At 37.8% G+C, this 23,741-nt stretch overlaps 4 protein-coding genes and 1 pseudogene across 6 annotated transcripts; 1 reads left to right on the top strand and 4 right to left on the bottom strand.

Annotated features, from left to right (window-relative positions):
• Positions 1-1,090: 1,090 nt before the first annotated feature.
• LOC132161659 (uncharacterized) lies at positions 1,091-5,498 on the top strand. Of its 2 annotated transcripts, none has more exons than XM_059571821.1 (8): positions 1,091-1,582; positions 1,779-1,926; positions 2,067-2,217; positions 2,323-2,448; positions 2,534-2,614; positions 3,547-3,739; positions 3,970-4,240; positions 4,985-5,498. In XM_059571821.1, exons 1-8 carry the CDS (start codon positions 1,391-1,393, stop codon positions 5,233-5,235), a joined length of 1,413 nt encoding a protein of 470 aa, XP_059427804.1. In that variant the 5' UTR covers positions 1,091-1,390; the 3' UTR covers positions 5,236-5,498. The 2 variants fall into 2 exon arrangements, with proteins under 2 accessions (XP_059427804.1, XP_059427805.1); XM_059571822.1 differs by having other exon boundaries at positions 4,988-5,498.
• Positions 5,499-6,004: 506 nt separating this feature from the next.
• LOC132161648 (uncharacterized) lies at positions 6,005-7,643 on the bottom strand (annotated as a pseudogene).
• Positions 7,644-8,775: 1,132 nt separating this feature from the next.
• On the bottom strand, positions 8,776-10,147 carry LOC132191995 (cell division control protein 2 homolog C). The gene is made up of 2 exons (XM_059607166.1): positions 9,128-10,147; positions 8,776-8,968 (listed from the first exon to the last, which is right to left on the bottom strand). The coding sequence occupies exons 1-2, from the start codon at positions 9,947-9,949 to the stop codon at positions 8,876-8,878; spliced, it is 915 nt and encodes a 304-aa protein (XP_059463149.1). The 5' UTR covers positions 9,950-10,147; the 3' UTR covers positions 8,776-8,875.
• A 1,379-nt stretch (positions 10,148-11,526) lies between these two features.
• Positions 11,527-17,416, bottom strand: LOC132191538 (2,3-bisphosphoglycerate-independent phosphoglycerate mutase). Of its 2 annotated transcripts, none has more exons than XM_059606612.1 (10): positions 17,314-17,416; positions 16,959-17,129; positions 16,489-16,616; positions 15,246-15,396; positions 14,950-15,153; positions 14,026-14,450; positions 13,338-13,530; positions 13,155-13,250; positions 12,531-12,686; positions 11,527-12,101 (listed from the first exon to the last, which is right to left on the bottom strand). In XM_059606612.1, the coding sequence occupies exons 2-10, from the start codon at positions 17,118-17,120 to the stop codon at positions 11,937-11,939; spliced, it is 1,680 nt and encodes a 559-aa protein (XP_059462595.1). In that variant the 5' UTR covers positions 17,121-17,129; positions 17,314-17,416; the 3' UTR covers positions 11,527-11,936. The 2 variants fall into 2 exon arrangements, with proteins under 2 accessions (XP_059462595.1, XP_059462596.1); XM_059606613.1 differs by having other exon boundaries at positions 16,959-17,132; positions 17,314-17,415.
• A 3,836-nt stretch (positions 17,417-21,252) lies between these two features.
• On the bottom strand, positions 21,253-22,536 carry LOC132161731 (protein LURP-one-related 8). Its single transcript, XM_059571914.1, has 2 exons — positions 22,146-22,536; positions 21,253-22,025 (listed from the first exon to the last, which is right to left on the bottom strand). The coding sequence occupies exons 1-2, from the start codon at positions 22,392-22,394 to the stop codon at positions 21,603-21,605; spliced, it is 672 nt and encodes a 223-aa protein (XP_059427897.1). The 5' UTR covers positions 22,395-22,536; the 3' UTR covers positions 21,253-21,602.
• Positions 22,537-23,741: the final 1,205 nt, after the last annotated feature.

A 23,741-nucleotide genomic window follows, 5' to 3' on the forward strand; every position in this document is an offset into this window, starting at 1 on the left:
ATTTCTTCATGGTATCAGAGCCTACCACATGACGAATGGGGGTCCACACTACTTACCCCGTGACAAGGACCAAGAAAAAATACTGGCCTGCATGTGAGGGAGGGTGTTGAGAAATAGTCTCACATTGCCTGTTGACAAGATCTTGGGCATGTTTATAAAGGAATGACAACCCTCTCTTATAGAACCGGTTTTATAAGATGAGTTAGGCTCACGAATTTCTTCAAATTCTAATGTGTAAGTGTAAAAATACAAATATGGAGCTACAATACCCATAAAAATATAAAATATGGATAAATGCAAAATTAGTCCCTGGACATGGACAATGAATCGATGATGGCATGGACAGTGAATCGATGGGGAAGATGAAAACGATGGCGGCACAGGGGGGATATAGGGAGATTATGTTTATTTCATTTGATGTGGAGTGTGTGCTGAAGCTTCAAAATGACGTGGAAAAGCTTATTTGTCATTTTTTAAAAGCATAAATAAAAAAGAACATATGTCTTATTTTTATTGGGTGTGAGGTGGCAATGAAACGATTTATGTTAAGATCCTGTTTGGGATTGCGTTTGAGAAATAGAGCTTTTAAGTCAAAAATCGCTTTTAAGCAAAAGCTTCATTTTTAAACTTTTACCAAAAGTGCGTTTTAGCCATTTTTAAGTTTTTTAGACCCTTAAAAGCGTTTTTAATTTTTTTACTAAATGAATACTTTTTTCTTCAAACGGACTTTTTGAGTGTTGAAAGTACTTTTAAGCCCCTCAAACGCAATACCAAACAGACCCTAAGTCATTTAACAGAAAATAAGTTCAGGAAGTAAAATGTTATTTTAACTTACCTTAAAAACTTATAAATTATTTTTTAAACTACATAGAGTGACTTGTAATATACTAATTTTACATTTATCCCTGTAAAATATATATGGCGTCGAATTGTCGAGTGTCGTGGCATCGAAGTGTGGGCTCTAGCAAAGCAGCAGCAGAGTCGCGGTGCAGTGAAGTGAAGTGAGAGGAGTTTGAAATAATTTAAACCAGATTTAGGAATACGAAATAAAATATATCACCCCTACGAATACAACAAGTATATAAACAATTACCTCCATCTGTCCCTCTCTCTTTCTCTTTCTCTCACGTACAGATACACTGCCTCGCCAGACTGGAGATAGAGATATCTTTCTCCTCTTTCGTAATCCCTAGCCCTCTGATTCAGAGAGAGGGAGTCCTGGGGCGCTAGCGCGCGTATGCGGGTTTGGCTATACTTACTCTGTGACTGAGGCTTTTGAATTTTGGAATTAGGGTTTTGGCGGACCGGAAGAGCATCCGAATTGGAGCTCCGTGTGAATTTCGAATTGGGTGTGATGTGGTAATTTAATTGAATTGAAAAGGTGGAGTATATGAAAATGGAAGGGAGGAGATTATCGGCGCCGTGCTCGAATCGAAGGATATTGGCAAATAAGAAAAGGGTGAGGGCAGAGGGATTCGTAAACAGCGTCAAGAAACTTCAAAGGCGAGAGATTTCTTCCAGGCGCCATCGAGCTTTCACCATCACCAATGCCCAGGAGAGGTTCCGCAACATGCGCTTGATGGTCTCTTTCTCTCTTTTTATTTCTTTTCTTTTTTGTCTTTCAGATGTTTTCCTTAGTAATTTCTCCATTCAATTTATCAATGCCTGTCCTTCTCCTTCATATAAAACTTTGCTTGATCTATCCGACTTTGATCACGAGGATGCTTGTGGTAGGTTTTTTTTTCCCCTTTTAAATTCGTTTACTTCTTTTGCATCAGGAGGAGTATGATACCCACGATCCCAAGGGGCACTGTTCCCCTGTATTGCCTTTTTTGATGAAGAGAACAAAAGTTATTGAGATAGTGGCCGCACGCGATATAGTCTTTGCGTTAGCACATTCGGGCGTGTGTGCCGCTTTTAGTAGAGGTACTACAATGCATAAATTCCTGTTTTTGTTAAATATGAATCATCCCTTTAACTATGGTCTTCGTTCATCTTTGAATTTTATTTCCCAGTAAAGAAAAATGATTGTCTGTTATTTTCTGCGTTGCTATTTCTGGATGCAGAGACAAACGAAAGGATATGTTTTTTGAATGTTAGTCCCGATGAAGTCATTCGAAGCTTGTTTTATAATAAGAACAATGACTCACTTATTACAGTGTCCGTTTATGCTTCAGACAACTTCAGCTCTTTGAAATGCAGATCCACAAGGATTGAGTGCGCAGATCTTTCTCTTATTATGTTCCTTTTTCATCTTCAACCCCTTTAACGTTTTTGTTACATCTCTTCCTCTTGTTGATATTTACCCGTTTATGTGATTAGATACATACGGAGGGGTAAGCCAGATGCTGGTTTTGCTCTTTTTGAGTCTGAGTCTCTAAAGTGGCCCGGGTTTGTAGAATTTGATGATGTTAACGGAAAGGTGCTAACCTTTTCTGCACAAGATAGGTATCTTTCCAGAGTTCATACTGTTCTATTTTGTTATGGTCAAATGCATAATTGATTCTAACAGGCTTGACGTAAATATTTTCAGTATATACAAGGTGTTTGACCTGAAAAACTATACTATGCTTTACTCCATATCGGATAAAAACGTACAAGAAATAAAGATCAGGTAATCACTCCCTCCCCTTCTGAAACAGTTATGCTACTCATAGTGTGTCTGTGAATTTATCTTTTACTGAATTCTTTGAATCGACAGCATGCCAAATTCCTTCTAAGTTCTCTGCCTTAGAATCATGCCCATAAACGTAACAACTATTTTATTTATATATTTATATCGATCTAACTTATGGCATTCTTAAATAACTACATTTGACTACTGATTTAGAGAAAGAACATAAATTTCCTATAAACCAGCCTCTTAAAGTGACATGCGTCCTTTAAGCTATTAAAATGTGAAAAGTACATACTATTAAAAAAATATGTGCTTTCTCACATGCTAAGGGGTGCATGTCACTTTAAGATGCTGGTTTGTATAAATTCTTACAAACTCGTTTGTAGGAAATTTATATCCTTTGTGAAATAATGTCTGATCTTGACTCTCATAATCTTCTTATGTGATGGTGATATCCATTGGTCTTGGTGGCATTCCCATCAAGTCTAAGGTTTGATTTCTCTTGGGTGCAAATAATTCTTTGGGGCCAGCCGTCCGGATTACCCGATTCATGTAGAGGGGACGCTTTGTAGGGACCACGAAGTGGTTCCTCGTCATTAAAAAAAAATGTCTTAAAAATGAATAGATTATCATTTTTTGTAGTAATTGTCTTTGCTCTTTAATTTGAACTTCTTATAGATGGAGCTCTTAGGCTTTTGCTTTTGCTTTTGTTTGTACTGATGCATCCGTATGAACTAAGTGCATCATGTTTGGGACATGGTATGCAGGAGTATCTGTTTGTGTGAGTGTGTGTATGGTAAATGGTTGTTATTCACTCACTTGAACCAAACTAGTTACAAAGTATGGGTTCTTTATTCTGGTCTTCTACTCTTCTGCATCAAGTCTTTATTTTTTCATCTTAACCCATTATTTCTACTTTGATTGTACAGTCCAGGAATCATGTTATTGATTTTCGTTAGAGCTACGGGTCATGTTCCTCTCAAGATTCTATCAATAGAAGATGGCACAGTTCTCAAATCATTCAATCATCTACTTCATCGAAACAAGAAGGTGGACTTCATTGAACAATTCAATGAAAAGCTTCTTGTAAAGCAAGAAAATGAAAATCTTCAGATTCTTGATGTAAGTAATCATTGTCCTTTTGGGCATTATCTTGCAGCCTCTGGTTATTCTAGCTTCTTTTAAATGTCATTGCCTAAGTATTCATTGTCCTTTTGGGCATTATATTGCAGCCTCTGGTTATTCTAGCTTCTTTTAAATGTCATTGCCTAAGTATTCATTGTCCTTTTGGGCATTATCTTGCAGCCTCTGGTTATTCTAGCTTCTTTTAAATGTCATTGCCTTGATTGTAGGTTCGAAATGCTGAGCTGATGGAAGTTAGCAAGACTGAGTTCATGACTCCATCCGCATTTATCTTTCTGTATGAGAACCAGTTGTTCCTGACATTCAGAAATCGTACTGTCGCTGTTTGGAACTTTCGTGGGGAGCTTGTGACTTCATTTGAGGATCACCTTTTATGGCATCCAGACTGCAACACAAATAATATTTATATTACAAGTGATCAGGATCTTATTATATCTTACTGCAAGGCTGAATCTGATGATCATTGGATGGAAGGAAATGGTAATTCTCTAAAGGTCCTATGTTCATGGCTAGCTGATAATGGGCCACTCTGGCTTAGTTGAACCTACCCTTTTGTGATTGGCCATAGAAATTCTTTTGGAAGCAAATCTTCTATAGTGGATGCCTTTAGTGTTGGTTGACCCCTAGAGTAGTTGGTTTTACTTTTGAAGAGTTCTTCAAAAAGTTTCCACTTAGTAACCAAAATATTTGTGGTGTTTGATTTTATACTTTCTTCGATTATGATATTGATAACTGTGGTAATTGACTTAACAACTGGTTTGGTAATCTTGTGTTTAACAACTTGGAGTCTAAATTAGAATTTTGACTGCTAAATTTGAGTCAAGAGTTATTTGTCTGCCACTATGGCCTGTTGCGGTCCATTGTGTGTCATGTAATTTAGCTGTTGGTTTAGATTTATTAGAATTAAAGTGGAGGACAGAGCAGAACATTGGTTTTCAATTCTTGTGATATATGTAGCAATGGCACTAGTAATGTAGCATTTTTAGATATTCCAAGTATCTGCCAGGTTGTGTATGTTTTATAGAACATCATAATTTCTGAGATGAGAACAATGGTGAGCAGTTTTATCCCGTTTCTGTATTTGTCTCCTCACCAGAACATGGAGATAGCATAAGAATGGTCAGTTTATCACTATTTGTTGCTTGACTTGAGGTTGTGATTTCATGAGGAGAATATGTTAGGTGGGTGGAGTCATACTGTTGTCTCACTGTTTGCTCTTTGAAGCAGCTGGGTCTATCAATATCAGCAATATCTTGACTGGGAAATGCCTAGCAAAAATAAATGCTACCAGCGGCCGGCCCAAGGTTGATCAAAGCAGCAGCAGTGCTTGCAGTTCAAAGCAGCAGGATCACTCCAGGGTGAGAAGCACAGTTGCAGAGGCTTTGGAAGACATTACTGCCCTTTTCTATGATGAAGAACGGAATGAGATATATACTGGTAACAGGCATGGTCTGGTTCATGTGTGGTCTAACTGAAAATCTGCAGCCAGAGGATTGGTTTTCATTTTGACTAGCCATGTTGCGTATATTGACTGGATAACTTCAGTGCACTCTAATCGTTTTCCATGAGGCTTTCAAAGTGATTTTGTATTGTATCATTTGATCATCTGTGCAGTTCTTATGTACTAGTAGTTTTGTAGGTCTGCATTTGGGGAATGTATACTGCCTGATTGAGATGCAGCAATTACAAGTTTGTCCAAGCATTATAAATCTAGCAATTTCAGTGCAAATATTTAACATTTTTATTTTCTTCAACTCTTAGTGGGAATTTCTTTACTTCTTACTTATTGAAGAGAAGAACGGTAAATTAACTGAGGAAGAATAGTTGAGTAATGTTATATACTACACTTTTATCTTATTTTTAATTTTTGTTCAGATGGCAGGGTGTAATAACCTTTGGATCACGAGTAATGTTAGAAATGACATTTTTATTTTACAATTATTTCACAATATTGACGTGACAGTTTTAACCGACCTTTAAATTAGAAATTATACTTATCTCACAATTATTTTATGATGTGAATGAGACAATTTTAACACAAATGTGATATATAGCATTACCGATCAAGAAATGGAATGGAAAAGGAAGAATGGCATTGTAAGAAAGTGTGTAAACTTTTGTTATGGCAATATAATTGGACAATTTTTAACTTCACTACAACTTAATGAAAGAAAATGAAGTGCATGAGCAGATAAAACGAAATAGCAGAAATTAATGAAGAGTTATATATACAAGGTCGTCTTATTGCCCCCCCTCGGTCACATGAATAATCTGCAGGATTGCAACTGCAGAAAACAAATCATTACAAACAAATATAAAGTTCCTCTTAAATCAGAGCCGAGTCTTGATTGGCATTTCCTACTCTCTTTCTCAAATGCTTTGGAGTCGGAGTTACTATTCCAGTTGTGCTGTTTTCCCTTTCCAGGGTTTAAGAATCTGAAAGGAGCAGAGCAAGCTTGCGTCCACGCTCATCAGGGCACCTGCATTATTAAATTCTCCGCAATAGTTTGGTGCCGAGAATATGGTAACCAGCTGCCTGTCTGCAAAGAATTCGTAACCGTCTTCAACTACCTGCCATACATTTTCCATTCGTCAGCCGATGTTGTGAAATGGTGTGAACCTGGAAAAGAAAAAGAAAAAAAAAAGAGAGGAGGACCTGGTGAGCACGGCATATGAGATCAAGATCATGTTTCTTCAAGAATTCAGCCACCTTGTCTGCTCCAAAGGTGTAGGAAACACCCCTATCATTCTCACCCCACCCTTTGATGTCTCTGTCAGGATCCGCCCATAGGAGGTCGCACAATAGGCCCTGGTCCGGCACATCCACCGGCCTTTCTATAGCTCTGATCTGATCCAAGCTCTGCATTTCGGGTGAAAGCCCACCATGCATGCACAGGATTTTGTCATCGATGACTGCAGCTACTGGCAAACAGTTGAAGCAATCAGTGAACAACTTCCAGAGACGGACACTGAAGCGGCGCTTGCACTCATCATAGAATCCATAAATTCTGTTGATAGATGCGCATTCATGGTTCCCTCGGAGAAGAAAAAAGTTATCCGGAAACTTGATCTTGTAAGCAAGTAGAAGGCATATAGTCTCTATACTCTGTTTTCCTCTGTCCACGTAGTCCCCAAGGAATAGATAGTTGGAATCTGGTGGAAAACCCCCATACTCGAACAGCCGCAAGAGGTCTGGATATTGACCGTGTATGTCACCTGCACACATAAAACAACCCAGCTTACCATTCTTCAGGTATAATGATATAATAATAGCCCGCCGATTAAATCACTAATTATTATTTCAAAAGAAAAATAATTTATTTAATCATTTGATTAGAATTCCAACATTTTTTGGTGTGTGGGGTTCAATACGTGATGGATGAATAAAAGTGTCTGCCTTAGAATCCTTGACATATAGTTATTTGTTTAAAACAATGTTGTCACCTTTACCAATTTATATGAATCCAATAATCATAGTACTCCTGTTACACAATAAATTAAGCTTCATGTCAGCATCGGTGTCCCCTATTTATTTGATGGAGGTCTTCAACAGAGAATAAATGCAATTAATTGTATACGCGTTCAATTCCAAAAGACAACAATAATAATAGAAAGTTTGAGATTTTGATTTGTTTCATAAGAAAAGGATTATAGGATTTTTGATATGAACCAAAAAGAAAGAAAGAAAGAAAAATACCACAAACGTTAACGGGAGCCTCTAATTCAAGGAGAATAGGCTGGCTGAGGAAGACGTCTTTGGCACTGACACAAAGTTTGCGGATTTCGGACTCTGCGAGCTGAATCCGTTTGCCTCTGTTCCTCCTTCCTTCTAGCAGCCTCTCTATCAGCCCATCCAATCCTTCCATCCCACCCACTACTCACCACCCTCCTTATCTCCCCTACCTTTTTTTTAGACGAATCGTATATTCTAGTAAAACATGTTACGATATCTGAAGCAAAACGATAACAGAAGAAAGAAACACCCAGAGAGAAACAAAAATAATTAAGATAATAATCTTAACATCTGTCGCCAGACAGAGAGAGAGTTTTGGCAAAAGAATCGGGTTAGTTAAGATAGATACGGGTTTGGGATTTACATGGTGGAGGGGGGAATGTTGGTTGCCGTTAAGCGTTATATCTTGATTGGCTGTCATGGTATGAGGTTTTGCATTTGGCCAACGATTGTGGAGGAAGAAGAATCGGCACCCCTCCCTTTCCGCGATTTCCATGGCCTATTCCACCCAATCAGTTTTTTTCTTATTAATATTATGTGAAATTCATGATAAACCAATCAATGGATTTCATCATCGCTCCTCAAGTAAGATCAACCATTCATGCCAGCCAAGCACACTGATACTGTAAATCAAGCAACACTTTACCCATCATGTTTCACTCAAGTTTTCTAGCTATATATATATATTTTAATGGATAGAACTTCTAGAAAATATGTTTGCCCCATGTTGCTACCAATGCGGGCAACTAATATGAAATAGAATTCCTACAAAGTCACACCAAGCAAGTCTAGGGCAGCCCACTTCTCTGCTCGGACTATCTCAAAATTGCCCTAATTGCCCTGAACATTTGCTAATATTTTTATCCACCCTTGGTATTTGTTGATATTTCATCGACCACAAACATCTTTCGTTCCATTTCTTGGAATTCTGCAATGGAACTTCTCAATTTACTTCGATCAGTTTATAATTCCAGCTTCTCGGACATTAACATCCCAGAAAATAATAACCTTATCAGTAGAGCAGTTTCGAATTGGTTAGATTACATCATGCCAATCATGCAGCAGTGTCAAATAATAAATAAAAATGCCATCAGAATCACAATCTTCAAGAAATCCAACCCTGCCAATCTTGTGGCTCAAATTAATCGATTCTCAGTGTCTCGATTTTACTCGTTAATATTACTCAAAAAGATTTAATACTAGTTACAAGGAAAAACTGTAAGATAGACATACAAGTTGCTAATCACCAAGATGATGACAACTGACTTCACCAAGCATCAAATGAACAAAGTCAGGTCTTCACCTTAACCACAGTTAAGTTCGTTCCAAGCAAATAGTATATAAAACCAGAAGAAAGATACACGTTGGGATTATCACCAACTTCAGAACTGAGACTTGTCCAGGCCATCAAAATAGGGATGATCAAGCGCTGCTTTGGCTGAGATTCTGTCTGCTGGGTCATATTTAAGCATTTTCTGCATGTCCAAACACAAAATACGTTAATCAGAAGACACACACACACACACACATATATATATATGGGTAATCAGTATAATGTATTGTAGAATATCGTTTGATCAATAATATTAATGGTATACACATTTTCACATATAAATTAAGTCGCAAATGCGTACCGTAAGGAGGTCAATGCCGTCGGGCCCCAAAGAAGGAACGGCACGCGCCAGGTTTTGAGGCTCCCACTGTGGATAGACATGCCAATCCCGCAGAGAAGAAACTCCAGGCCACTGGCTCTCGGTGGGAGTACCGAGCAACCTGAAAATATGAAGCAACTGCTGGAACTCAGAGTCTCCGGGAAAGAGGGCCTGGCGTCTGACCATCTCGGCGAAGATGCAACCGACGGACCAGATGTCGACCCCGGTGGAGTAATGCGTGGATCCGAGCAGAACCTCGGGAGCCCTGTACCAGAGAGTGACGATCTCGTGGGTGTAACTCTTGAGAGGAACAGTGAAGGCGCGGCCGAGGCCCAGATCGGCGATCTTGAGGATCCCCCTGTCCTTGTCGACCAGCAGATTCTGGGGCTTGAGATCGCGGTGGAGAACGCCGTGGGAATGGCAGTGGGCGACGCCCTTGCATAGCTGGTAGAGGAAGCTCTGGACGAGCGCGGGGGGCAGGGGCCTTGGATTGGCGCCCTTGCGGTGGGAATCGATGAACTTCTTCAGATCGGTTTCCAGGTACTCGAAGACGAGGTAGAGGAGTGGCTTGCCGTGCTTGTTCACACAGTGCTCTACGCAGAGGAGGCGGACCACGTAGAGTGACTGGGAGAGCATCTGGAGGAGGGAGACCTCTCGGAGAGCGGTCGGAGGAACGCCCTCCTCGTCCATCTCCAGCCGCGTCTTCTTCAGGGCCACCACCTCTCCGCTCTCCTTGTCCTTCGCCTTGTAAACCTTCCCGTAGGTACCTTCGCCGACCTTCTCCAGCTTCTCGTACTTTTCCATTCTCTCGATCTCGATCTCGATTCTCTCCCTCCCTCAAAACAAACCCTAACAACGATCACCAATCCAAGTTTCAAATTTCTTTAAAGGATGGGGGGGGGGAGCGCTACGCCGCTACCCACGTGGCACATGTTGCTGTCCCTTCCTTTGAATTTTGAATTCAAATTGGAACGGAAAGCGCCACTTTTACAACGTTCCTCCCTCCCGTTACCAACCAACCCACGCAACACAATGAAGTAGATGGGAAAGAACGTTTTAGGAAATTTGAATAGGAATTCCTTCAATGAGATTTGAAGGAAGGAATCTACTCACTAAAGTAAAGTAGTTGCGAATTTTAGGAAATTTTGATCCACAAAGTACTTAGCAACAACCAATACTCATTTGTTGGATTTCTCAATTCTATCAAGTAATTTTTTTTATTTTGTTAAACATTAGGCTGTGTTTGGTAAAGAGTCGGACCGGACAAAACCTAAAAACCCAAAAAATTATTCTCAAAATTAACCTAATATTTTTACTTTTTACATCACATCAGTCACTTTTTATTACTATTCAAATAAAAAAAATTACTACAAAATATATATATATATTTTTCACTTTTTTATACAAAACATTATTATTTTTTTCTCTCATATCAATCAAATCTGCTACAGTACCTTTCCACTCCCTTTTTCTATTCCATTGCCAAACACAGCCTAAACATTTCAATTTTCAGGGGTTATGGTTTTCAAAATATGGATAATATATGATAACTATTGAAAGGATAAATGTTAGAATTGTAAAAATAATGATAGCTGCTAAATTCTTGTTATTAATAATAAAAATCATATTTGATGTTGTTAGGTTTTATATTGGCAAATTCAGTGTGAAAATTAGTTTGGGTGCAAATCTAAGTTAAGTTGCCAAGTTAGTTTTAATTGGAGGTCAAATGTTGCTGAAAGCTGAGTGCAACGCAAGGACTAATTTACACAAACAAAATTATCATCATATATGGCAAACAATCCAATCTGAACAGCACACTCCCAAATTGGATATACCAACTAAATTGTAGATAGCAAGACCCTAATGCAAGTTTCTTTTGAATTATATTTCGATACTACCATGTAAAACATATCGACTTCGTGTAAGTTCTTCTTTACTGTTAAAAGTTAAAATATAGTGAGCCACTCTTGATTACTAGGGAGAGTAGGTTGTTGAATAATTTTTTATATATATTTAGATGAGTGGAACAAGTACAACAAAACATCAAATACGTCAAACTCGACCTAAACCAGATTTGAAAGAGCTCTTCATAACCCTTCAAGAAAAAAAGAGGTCTACATAAGAGAATAAGAGGAGTTGTGTTGAAGGAGATTTGTTACAGCAGACCAAAAGGGGTGTGTACAGCCCATCCACTGAGGAGCTTTTCCCTCCCTCTAGCTGGAATCTGGGGTGGAGAGTCGATTGTTGGATACCTATTCGAGAATCAGATACAGTGGAAAATATATGTCAGTTTACTGTTTGGTAGTCACATCTGTCTGATAATCAGAATCGTCGCGTCATCAGACTGAATCAGGCAACCATGCAAAAAAAGCCACAGGCAATAACAGCGTGAATGTGAACTTCAACAGAAGAAAATCCAAGCAAGCTAGTCCCAAGTGCAAAATATTAAAGCATACATATGCTAATAGATCAAGTCTATGAGTCTATCAAGATTTTTCACTTGAAAACGATCCAATCTAAAACAGGTGTCTGAAAACAGCCGCATCATGACGATAATCATGATTGAAAATATGAAACAAAAATTCCATTTTAACTATCCTGTTCTGTCAACCTTCACAGACAGCTATCAAGAAGTTGATTCAAAATACCAAAGCCACCATAATGGTGACATAAATAATAAAGTTTTTAACTTATTTTTATCAAGATTGCGTGCTGTGCCCCACGGCCTCTGAATTTGATGAAGGTCGGCTCATTTAATTGGGGCATTAAAGAGCTCATTGTCTATGCTGTCCTAGTTATCAACTACTTCAATGAGGGTTGGCTCATAGTCACTAGGAGCCTCAAACCCATGGAGATTCATCACAGTTGCAGCAACATTGGCAAGCCCACCATTAGGAATATCCTTGCGGAACCTGACACCAGGTGCCAATCCAGGACCTCCAATTGCAATTGGAACCTAAATAAAGAAACAATCCAAACAATGTTTTAGAACTAGAGAATTAACATACCTCAATATATACTAACATTAGCAGCAAAGCTGACTCAATAGACCAATAACAATTATAAAATCCTGGGGACAGCGTGCAAGTAGTAGAGTCCGCAGAAAAGATTATAATTTCTGGTGCCGTTCAAAGAAACAAAAAAGCATTGGCCACCCATGAAATCCCAAGCTATTGAAATTTACACAATATATCTAAACTTTGCAAAACTGGCTTATAGAGGCAGAAGTCCCTCCACTAACAACCCAAGAAACAAAAAGCAGTCTTCTTTGCAAATTAATAGCTCCCATACAGGAGGAATATCTGTGACCACGCTAGCCAAAACAAAATATTTAATCCACTTCAGTCTCCCATATGATTGGTTAAGAAGAGTTCAATGAACTTACTGGTTCGAGGGTGTGAGAAGTGAGTATTTGAAGTTTGCCATTCTTGTCGAGAAGAGGTTGCCCGGACTTGTTCCTCTTCACCATGTCCTCAGCATTCCCGTGATCTGCAGTAACAACATAAATTCCACCCACTTGTTCTATTGCATCAAGGATAATCTGCAATTTGACAGTTTCTCCAGTCAGCCAACATGCAGGCTTTTCTTTTAATAGATAAAAAACGAGAAAACAAATAAAGGGTGAAAAGACATAATTAAAGCTCCTCTCCGTCTCATATAATTTTATTCCTTTGGCTCATTGGTTGGAATTTATGTTGTTACATATCATTTTATTCCTTTGGCTCATTTGATCTAGAGCTCATTAGTATCAAGTTTCATATTCTAACATTTATTTGTTTCCTTGTTAAAGTAAACACTTAATTCCTATTTATCAAAAAAAACGTGACCCCCTTAACCCTTTGACCAAATCTGATGAGAAAAAAAATAAATCAAAAAAAAGGTTTCATACCGATCCAATTTGCACAAACTGAAATAAAAGGTTTAGAATTTACTCTTATAGGTTTCCAACGCCACAGACCACCAAAATAACAAAGTCTGAAGTTAAAAACAGAAAGAAAAACCTTCTTACCTTGACAGCCTCATCAGCAACCTTGCAAGCCACAACTGTGGCCTCAATATCACCTGTATGCCCCACCATGTCACCATTTGGCAGGTTAACACGCACCTAGACAGACAAGTTCAATGACATGTCAACATTTGTTCGACATGAAACCATGTTCCACGAACATCACGTGATTAGTCAATGAATTACCTGGTCAAATTTTCCGCCAAGTATAGCATCTCTCGTTTTCTCGGCAATCTCCAATGCCTTCATCTTTGGCTGGACGTTGAATGTAATTCCACTATCACTTGGAATTTCCACGTATTCCTCCAGTTCTGGATTGAAATATCCAGAGCGGTTTCCATTCCAGAAGAAGGTGACATGACCAAATTTGACAGTCTCACTGTTGATGTAAGAGAGAGAGAGAGAGAGAAAGCATTATATATATGGGTGCAGTGTCAAGTGAAACTGCATCTTAAAAGATCATCTACAAACGACCTAAAATTTAAGGCATACAAAAAAAGGAACTGCAAGCAGTCCTTCAAAAGAAATTGTGTCAAGGAAGATACAAGTAAGCCACAACAATATTTTTCTGGCATTCTGGAGAAGCAAGATAAAAGAATGACATATTGCTCTCCACTTCCCATAACAGAATTTCCCTTGCCCAAATAAGGCAGAATCTCTCCTTTTCAAATGGCCAGCTCCGACTGAGCTAAGGGATGAATAAGTTCCTAACACATTTTATAGTACTCAACATATTCAAATCCAAAACAGAAAGAACAAAAAGAAATGACCCACAGAGGAGACTGCACTTCAAGAGCAGAATTCATGGTCAGAAAAACACTAATATGCCACAAAATGTAACAAGGATGGGCATATGAAGTGAGTGACAACTAACCTGCAAGCAAAAGTACGGACACCATTGTGCACTAGATATTCACCAGACGTTCTCTCTATCTCTGGAGGAGAAACAAGGTAACGGCTTGGGAGCTTCAACTCGCCATCATATTGAAGCATACCAGCATAATGGATTTTAGGGAATCGAACTCGATCAAACTTGTCAAAATTTTCATATTCAAGTGCCTTAGCAATCATAACCATACGATCTGCTCGGAAGTTGATTGTAACCACAGCATCACCATCAACTATAGGACCAACAGGCTTCCCATTCTCATCAACAATAACAAATGGAGGCAAGTACTGGTCATTAACCTTTAGCTCCTCCCTCAGTTTCTTGACAGCTTCAACAGCATTTCTAAATTTGTAAGGGGCTTCACCAAGAACTTGGGCATCCCATCCTCGTTTGACAACATCCCAGTCATTCTGCAACAGACCCATTTATTCTTATTTATTGTCAAGTTCCAATAATCAGTAACAAACATGATCGATCCAGATAGTTAAAAGGAAAAAAAAAATACAAACTGGCATCCTCAATGATAATCAAGGAAACCATTCATAGGTAGCAGCTTGCATCCTTGTTCTAATTTCTAGGGGCATGGTAGCCACCACCTTCATCATCCCTTTTAAGGTCAATTTGGCACTATAGTAATCTATTCATCAGGTGATTTTCATGACTGGGCAAAGATCCAGAGTACTATATGCAACTATGTATTAGGTACACATCAGTAATAATGCAAGTTGACTAGACTAACTAGCAACTTCTTATATTTGGCCAAACTACCCAGTGATGAATAGACCATTTGAATTATATGCTGATGTTCACTAAATATCTTAAGAAACAAGAACAAGCACAAGATAAACGACAAAAAACAAAACATAAAATGATAACAATAACAGGACGCGTATCTATGCTATTTCATACCTCATAACGATCCATTGTGACATACATGCGACCACCACCAGATGCAATCTGTGCATCAACACCCTTTTCACGTAGTTTTGCAAGGTCATTCTCAAGAATTTCAAGAAATCCTATACTTGAACCATCCAAAACATCACGGCCATCGGTAAGAATATGAACACGGATTCTTTTAGCACCACGCTCACTAGCTCCTTTAAGCAATAACTGCACAGGGAAAATACAAATAGGAAAAAAAAAATTGAAGGTCAGCCAGCGTACAACTTGATAAAAAATGAGACTTCAACTATAAAACCTACCTGCAACTGATCAAGCCTGGAGTGGACTCCACCATCACTCAATAAGCCAATGAGATGCAATGTGCCATTTTCGAAACATTCCTTTATGTACTTAAAACCTTCTTCTTCATAAATTTTTCCAGAGGCAAGAGCAAGGTCAACAAGCTTTGCACTGTATTCAGCCAAAAAAAAAAAAAAAGGGTATTTCAGCATTCAGACCACAAAAGAAACTAAAAATCGCTATCCAATACACAATTGAGCGCACGCACGCATGCGTATATATTCATATGTATGAACATATGCACAAAGAAGACAAAAGCGTGATCCAGCAACCAGAACATGTGAAGTTAGACCCAAGGAGGAGTCCCTAGCTTATTCAGTGAATACCATCACTAAGCACACAGCAGTTTAAAAGTAAAAAAGTTTTTACCTAACCAATAACTCTTGATACATCCATTGCTTCTTATAAAAAATAATTAAGAACTAATTTAATTGTTCAATAAATGGATATCCAATGATAATCAAACTCAGCATTTTACAGCCCAGAGTATAATAAGTCACTGCCATGTGTGTTTCGATGAAACCAAAGTTGAAGTCAACACCTCAAATACTGCATCCAGTTACATCCAGCTATCAAGTCACGAGTTCCATATGGGTTTTCATGGATATTGGAAAACAATGAAACCCACAATCACTGGTCCAAAAGATAAACAACTTATGGACTGGTTATGGTACAACCAATAACCAGGAAGTTATTTAGTTGCTTTATATAATAGTATCCAACAGAAAAAGGTAAACCTCCACTATGGACCTACTAAGTAAGGATATACAGAAAACAGGTTATGTTTAACATGGCTACAAAAACAGCCAAAACCATGAAACAATTTTGCACGGGTTGCAATTGAACATAACAGAAGCATTTTTATTTTTATTTTTATAAGTACTGGAAATTTTATAAAAAAGCGTAATGCACCCCTGAGTATATAATTGAATAGCTAGAATGATGTGCACGTCAATACTCCTTTGAGATAGTTTGTTATATCCACCAATGCAATGCATCAGTGCAATTCAAACAACAAAAATAAGAGGATCCATAGATCGTTGAATGAATAGTTTTTTCTCAAATTATGATACCATTGGCTCCTCTAAACGATTGCAAATAATATCAGACATTTGTGTAGAGATTGCCCACAGAAAAAGAGAGTGAGAGAGAGAGAGAAGAAAAAAGAATAGGGGCGGGGGGTGGGGGTTAGACAAGCTTTACCCTTGGGCAAAGATGCGACCAGCCCCAAGTGCATTGTGACCAACTTCACTGTTGCCCATGTCATCCTCTGTTGGAAGGCCCACGGCCTTACCATGAGCTCTAACCAACCTCCACTTCTCAGGAGCACCCTAACAAGATCAAAAGAAAACAGATTTCTTAGTTAAAAGTTGATGAGATGAATCTTGGCTTCGAATATATATATATATATAAAGACGAGGACGTAGAGAACCAGTCGGTAAACACGTAAGAGTACCCCTAAAAATCGAGAACAAAAATTCTTGAGCCGCAAAATCAAAAGTTCAAATCAACATAACTAGAAATACAAAATTAAAGGAAAACAAAATGGTAGAGTGGAGGAGAAAACCACATGGATCTCACGTTGAGACAAAATCAAGAAGCAACAAATGCATCGGGTAGACCATTAAGCCATGGATCCGATGGCAAATGAAAGTAAAGTAGTTCACTAGTACCTGTTTGAGGGAATCCATGGTGGGTGTATCGGCCACATGGATGCAGTTGTACTGATCGGGCTTGGCCTCGCCCCAGCCGTCCAAAACCACCACGGCCACGGTCTTACCCTTTGGAAGCTTTGGGTGTTCCGGCAATTTCCACGAGAATCCTGAGGTCCCCATGTTCACAAACTACTACACAAACGCCCCACTCGGTCAGATCAAAAATCAATCAATGAAAACCATCAAAATATCCAAATATCCAAATCAAAATCAACCAATCACAGTCGCACAATAACGCTACTACCAGTGATAATACAACATATTAGAAAACGGATCGACCGAAAATACTACCATCAGAGAAACACCAACTTACCTCTGTACGATTACAACTCACTGGAATCGACAAAACAGAGAAGAAGCTTTGAGAAAAAGAACAGAGGAGATACTACCAGGATTGCTTCGCAATAGACACTATATATATATATATACCTAGAAAAAAAAAAAAAAAAAAAAAAAAACCACTTCCCATAGAAAGCCATCGTTCCACCACCTAGGCCTAGGGTACACTTGGCGTGGGGACAAAGCACCTCCAACAATCCAGTGCTCTCGCTCCTACACTAGTAGATCTATTCAGCCAATAAAACCGCCGCGTTACGTCATAAAGATTCTCTGTCCATACAGAACTTTGTAGCGCCAACGCTCCTAGACCGTCGACTGATTGAGATTGTCTCATACTTGGCGGTCTTACGCTCGCTTGAGCACTTTAAGAGCGTCGCATGCCAATGCACGTGATATTTCTAGAAAAAAGTATATACTGTTGGATTATTGACCGCCCAAAACGAATATTACCAGATATTCTTTCCTTTACATTGTTTTCCTACTTTTTACTGCCAAACAAGGCATTATTTATTGGATTTTTTTTTTTTAAAAAAAAAACTAATTACTGTTAATCTGTTAACTTTATTGTTATATTTATACCAAATTCACAATCCGTGATAAATAAAAAATAAATAAATAAATAAAAAGTTGAATTTTCTTTTATTTCAAATTAGTGGTTGTGGGTGATAATATTCTGTAAAAATAAAACCATTTCAGTTGACAGCACTTAGCAACACATCTGACGAGGTGTCTCCATGATAAGGTAAAAATAAAATCATTACATTACGAAAAACAAGTCATGTGGTACAAAACAAAACAAAATAAAATAAAATAAATATTAAGTATGGATTAGTTAGATCAAAACTTAAATATTGAGAAAATAATGAAAGAGAGAGAGGGACAGGGAGAGGGAGAGAATCAATTTTAAAGAAAAGAAAAAAATTTGTGACACGAGGTTGACCTTCTCCTATCACCTGATTTTAACTTTAAGATCAAGTGGTATTATTTTGCTTCATAGATTCACAAAAATAAAAAACAATGATGTAAAATTGTGTTGACACATGAAAACTGCTCATGGACCATGGTTTAAGACTTTAAGTTACAAGTTAAAACATACGATCCAAACGCTCTGATTGGCAGAGTGCATGTATGTCTGTTTCTCAATTCAGGGTGCCACTGCAATATTGCAATTGGTACCATTGAGAAGAACAATAATAGTTAATGAAAGAGTCCAATGAGGCATATTCCAAATATTCAACTCTCGAACCATCTTCTTCAGACCAAACACGGCCTGAAGGTCAAGCTTGGTGTTAGGTGAAACCAGCTTGGTGTTAGGTGAAACCAACCGTCATCATGGCGCTCTCCCTCTCTCTCCATTTTTACATAATTTTCCTCTATTTCTTCCTCTCTCTCTCTTTTCTTTTTTTTTTTTTCCCCGACATGGTCAAATGGTGCATCGTGCACTGTGTAACTTTATATCTAGTATAGTACTGTTAGGTTATTAAACTTGAAAAAATAAAAACAAAACAAAAAATCCTATATGATAATTAAGAATTATTCGGAAATTAAAATCTTCATTAGATCCAAATTTTAACTCATTATAGTTGTCATAGTTATCGTGAATTAACACCCAAAAAAAAAAAGCCTATTTTATTTAAAGTATAAAATTTTTCGATACAGACTCATACAGGAATTGACATCAATAAAAAAATTTAAAAAAAAAAAAAAGAAGAAGAAGAAAGAAAGCATGCATCTAATATGACGTTTTGGCATCACGATTCATTTGGTGTAAGGTGATATATAAACCCTTTTTTGTCTCTATCTCTATCCGCCATCTTTTTCTTTGTCCTCCCCGTCACCAATATATAATCTGCTTTCTATATGTCACCTGTAAGGCCTAGAGGATTAATCATTATTTTTAAAAAATCTTGTTGACCTCTTAACGAAAAAAAAGAAAGAGAAGAAGGCTCAATAATTGCAAAGATCGTGAAGGTAAGGGAAAATAATACTAATAAAAACAAGCATTACCCTGAAATATATAAAAGATAAATTAACAAGTTGTATATATATGTAATTGTAAGCAATTTGAATTTCTTTAGGGCGGGTCACCTTCAATTGATGTCATGATGCGGGATGAGAAAATAATAAATTAATCTTTAGTTTTATTTAGGTTTTATATTATAATTTTTAAGAGTTTGTATTTTATAATTTAATAATGAGCTTGGTCCATTGTCGGTCAAAATAGGGTTAAAGTTATTTTATAATTAGATAATGGGCTTAGCCCAAAGTGAGTCAAATTAGGGTTAAGATTTATTTTACAATGTCTATTTAAATGTTCTGTCAAATTATGATTAATGAAAAAAATGTTTTATTAGAGGTATGATTGCTCTCTTCTTCTTGGTAGTAAGACTTTACCAAAATTCCATTATTTGACCAATATGTCTTATTTTATGTTATTTTTAATATATTTTTCATTGTTCTCCTTTTGTCACCTTTCACTTCTTTAAAAAAATAAAAATAATAACGTTGTATATCTACAAAATAAAAGCAACAATTTGCCCTTTTTGCAAATCGCTTGACAAAATACATTGACTAAAGGAAATAAAAAGATCCACATACTAGTAGGAATTGGGGAACTTCTCTTCTCTGAGAAGCACCAGTGGTATGATCACTGCAGCCACATGTTTAAGGCTTCAAGGAAAACAGAGGCACAAACAGGGTAAACAAACCATTCAACTCACACTCAAGCAATGGAGTCACGCCAATATATATATATATATAACAGAGACTTCTCATCTCTCAGCAAGTGTGGGAAAAATCAAATACTTATACTTGTATAAGTATTGCATCATGTATAAATAATATGAAGTGCTAGCTCAATTACATCGATATAATAAACTTAAACAAGAGAAGTCAGCTTCTTGGATGAACATAAACAAAATTAAGGAAACGATACTTGTCTTCATATATAGCCTGCATTAATGCAGCTAAGTAATATTACCTAAGAGATAAGTCTTCAAGCAGAAGACTTCTGATGGCTTGATGGTTAGGAATTAGGATATTTTTCTCAATTTCATTTGAACTGGAGAATATTCAATTAATTATAGTAAAATGATATTTTTATCCCATTCAAAAAGTAAAAAAATAAAAATACACTTTTATTATAACTAACAGAATATTCTCTAATTCTAATAGTTAGCTTAATGATTAAAAGCCATGCACGAGAAAAGTTTCTCTCTAAGAAACTGGGCCAACGGGCCCACACGGCCTGCACCCCAAGGCCTAAGATTAACCCATTAGCTCAGTTTCATCCTACACCACAGGCCCACACGGATTCGGAATTTATTTTCATTGATTAGCATTTTTCTGGCCACAACAAACATCGAGAAAAAGGAAAAAGTGTTTTATGCAGACCGGCATGGGATAAATTTAAAAATAAATAAATAAATAAATTGAGGGAGATTTATTTTTCTTTTTTCTGGAGGCCCATTATATGGTCGAAGAGGCCTATTGGACCCCAAGCAATGGAAATGATCGTCTTAACCTTTCAAACGTCTCGCCTTCGGTGCACGTAGGATTTACCATCATACCTCTTAGGTCAGGTGTGGACAATAATTTTTCAATGTTTTTTTATTTAATTATTTTTTATTTTATCTTACAAATTTAATATATTAATCATTCAATTTATAGACTTCATACAAATTTATAAACTTAAAAAATAATTAAAAATAAAATAAATTCTATCCTTTCTATTTTATTTAGCACCTTGTTGTTTCTTCTGTGACACATGAGTTTTAGAAAGATGGAAGGAAATAGAGGAAGAGGAGGTACGCCGACATAAACACTCTTTCAACAATGATATATATGATCGAAATCTATTTCGGCATCGTCGCTCTAAGAAAGTATAGGGTGTAGGGAAAAAAAAAAAAAAAACACTCTGCCATATTTTGTTCTCCTGTTTTTGAAGAATTATATACCTCCTCAGTTGGAGCCTGGTTTTTTATATAAAAGGAAAAAACCAAGCATCCATCTTCTTACAAAAAAGGAAAAAAGGGGGGGAGGTGGGGGAGTGGAACAGAAAACCCAGAAAGAAAAAGAGAAGGGTTGGGAAGATATATATATCCATACCGGAAAAAAAAAAAAAAAAGACGAAAAATGGTCCTGCCATAGTGCCATGAGCTGTGGCGGTAGCTGTACGTGGTAGTGCGGTTGGTGTGTAGCTAACGAAGGATGATCCGTTCGGTCGGTTCGATCCAATTGCTTGAGCGGTACGGTGGAATCTAATTAATGGGAAAGGCGTCTGGAAGATCCGAACATCTGGTCTAGAAGAATGACCAGTGCCATGGCGAGCGGTGCGTCGATTTCAGGCTGTACAACGAGGCGGAATACGTCGAGGCCGAAGGTCATTCCTCCCACGGACTCCTTCCTCTGGATCTCTGCCACGCGTCTCCGCTTTTTGTCCAACACCGCGCAGCATCGTTGTGTGTAGGAACCCTCGATCTGATATAAAAGGTTCTTGCTGGAGGTGGATGATGATGAGCAAGTAATCCCACTTTCCTCATCGTTGTCGTTGTTACTGTTACTGCCTGAGCTGACGTTGGCCAAGCACTTTGTGTTGAGAATATTCACCTGCTTCCTCACCAAAAATCTGGGATTCACGGCCGTCTCTCCATCGTACACCAGCCAGTTGTCCCCTAGGCTCAACCTCTGAATTAAGGTCATATATAATATATCATCCATCAGTTGTAATTAATCCAATCGATTATATATAATTTATATTGTTCGGACAGCAATAGAGAGAGGCTAGGGAGTAGGGAGATCACATACCTTGCGCCGGATGGTGAGGAGAGGCTTGCCCCCAGCGTCCATGAGAACGATCTCACCCTTATGGCCGGCCAAGTAGTTATCCACTCTAAACACCAGATTCCCCTTGCCGTCGAATACCGTGAATCCGTTACAGTTCAACAGCAGAGACTTCTTCCACACCGTTAGGATTGCCGCGTCCCCATTCCCGTCGGGGGAGCACGGGGTGGAATTGAGCCTCTCAGATACGTTGTTGGGGAATACCTTTGTCATTACCGTAATCGAAATGCTGCTGATGTATTCTTAGTCTGTAGAGACGCTGCGAGAGTGTTTGAGAGAGAGAGAGGCAACTTGCCAATGGAGTCCTCCGGATTTATTTATATATACACGCTTTGGAATTTTTGGTTGGTTGGTAGCCCAAATCAGAATAGGTTTCGTGAACGGACGTTAAACGACATCAATAAAAGTTAAAATATGCTAATGCGCCACCATCACTTGATGTCACATTTCTTTTTAAAGGTTGGAGAGAAAAAAAATATATATATGGGTGGTGGGTAATGGTCATGATGAAGTATCATAAAGAAATTGAATTAGTAAAATTGGGGAACTTCTGTTCTCTGAGACGCAACAGTAGTATGATCACTGCAGCCACATGTTTAAGGCTTCAAGGAAAACAGAGGCACAAACAGGGTAAACAAACCATTCAACTCACACTCCAGCAATGGAGTCACACTATATCTATATATATATATACTGCAGCCACATGTTTAAAGCTTCAAGGAAAACAGAGGCACAAACAGGGTAAACAAACCATTCAACTCACACTCAAGCAATGGAGTTACACCAATATATATATATATATATATATATATATATATAACAGAGACTTCTCATCTCTCAGCAAGCGTGGGAAAAATCAAATACTTATACTTGCATAATCATTGCATCATGTATAAATAATATGAAGTGTTAGCTCAATTACATCGATATAATAAACTTAAGCAAGAGAAGTCAACGTCTTGGATGAACATAAACAAAATTAAGGAAACGATACTTGTCTTCATATATAGCCTGCATTAATGCAGCTAAGTAATATTAGTTAAGAGATAAGTCTTCAAGCAGAAGACTTCTGATGGCTTGGTGGTTAGGAATTAGGATATTCTTTTCCATTTCATTTGAACTGGAGAATATTCAATTAATTATAGTGAAATGATATTTTTATCCTTTCAAAAAGTTAAAAAATAAAAATACCCATTTATTATAACTAACTAGATATTCTCTAATTCTAATAGTTAGCTTAATGATTAAAAGCCATGCACGAAAAAAGTTTCTCTCTGGGAAATTAGGCCGACAGGGCCACCCGGCCTGCACCCCAAGGCCTAAGATTAACCCATTAGCTCAGTTTCATCCTACACGATAGGCCCACACGGATTCGGAATATATATATTTTTTTACATGTCCACACAAGAGGGGAAGGAAGATTCGAACTAGTGACCTCCACTTTATTAAGGAAAATTCAGAATTTATTTTCATTGATTAGCGTTTTTCTGTCCACAACAAACATCGAGAAAAAGGAAAAAAGTGTTTTATGCAGACCGGCACGGGGTATTTTTTTTTTAA

Source organism: Corylus avellana, chromosome ca9, assembly GCF_901000735.1.
Source record: "Corylus avellana chromosome ca9, CavTom2PMs-1.0".
In the NCBI taxonomy this organism is placed as follows: domain Eukaryota; kingdom Viridiplantae; phylum Streptophyta; class Magnoliopsida; order Fagales; family Betulaceae; genus Corylus; species Corylus avellana.

What these genes read in the sequence shown, in the direction of transcription:
- LOC132161659 (XM_059571821.1), top strand. Translation starts at nt 1,391, where the DNA reads ATGAAAATGGAAGGGAGGAGATTATCGGCGCCGTGCTCGAATCGAAGG. An exon ending in TCCGCAACATGCGCTTGATG is followed by an intron (nt 1,583 to 1,778) that starts GTCTCTTTCTCT and finishes CTTTTGCATCAG; the next exon opens with GAGGAGTATGATACCCACGA. An exon ending in ACCTTTTCTGCACAAGATAG is followed by an intron (nt 2,449 to 2,533) that starts GTATCTTTCCAG and finishes AAATATTTTCAG; the next exon opens with TATATACAAGGTGTTTGACC.
- LOC132191995 (XM_059607166.1), bottom strand. Translation starts at nt 9,949, where the DNA reads ATGGAAAAGTACGAGAAGCTGGAGAAGGTCGGCGAAGGTACCTACGGG. An exon ending in ACGGCATTGACCTCCTTACG is followed by an intron (nt 8,969 to 9,127) that starts GTACGCATTTGC and finishes TTGGACATGCAG; the next exon opens with AAAATGCTTAAATATGACCC.
- LOC132191538 (XM_059606612.1), bottom strand. Translation starts at nt 17,120, where the DNA reads ATGGGGACCTCAGGATTCTCGTGGAAATTGCCGGAACACCCAAAGCTT. An exon ending in CCAGGCTTGATCAGTTGCAG is followed by an intron (nt 15,154 to 15,245) that starts GTAGGTTTTATA and finishes TTCCCTGTGCAG; the next exon opens with TTATTGCTTAAAGGAGCTAG. An exon ending in TTGGCGGAAAATTTGACCAG is followed by an intron (nt 13,251 to 13,337) that starts GTAATTCATTGA and finishes TTGTCTGTCTAG; the next exon opens with GTGCGTGTTAACCTGCCAAA.
- LOC132161731 (XM_059571914.1), bottom strand. Translation starts at nt 22,394, where the DNA reads ATGACAAAGGTATTCCCCAACAACGTATCTGAGAGGCTCAATTCCACC. An exon ending in TCCTCACCATCCGGCGCAAG is followed by an intron (nt 22,026 to 22,145) that starts GTATGTGATCTC and finishes ACCTTAATTCAG; the next exon opens with AGGTTGAGCCTAGGGGACAA.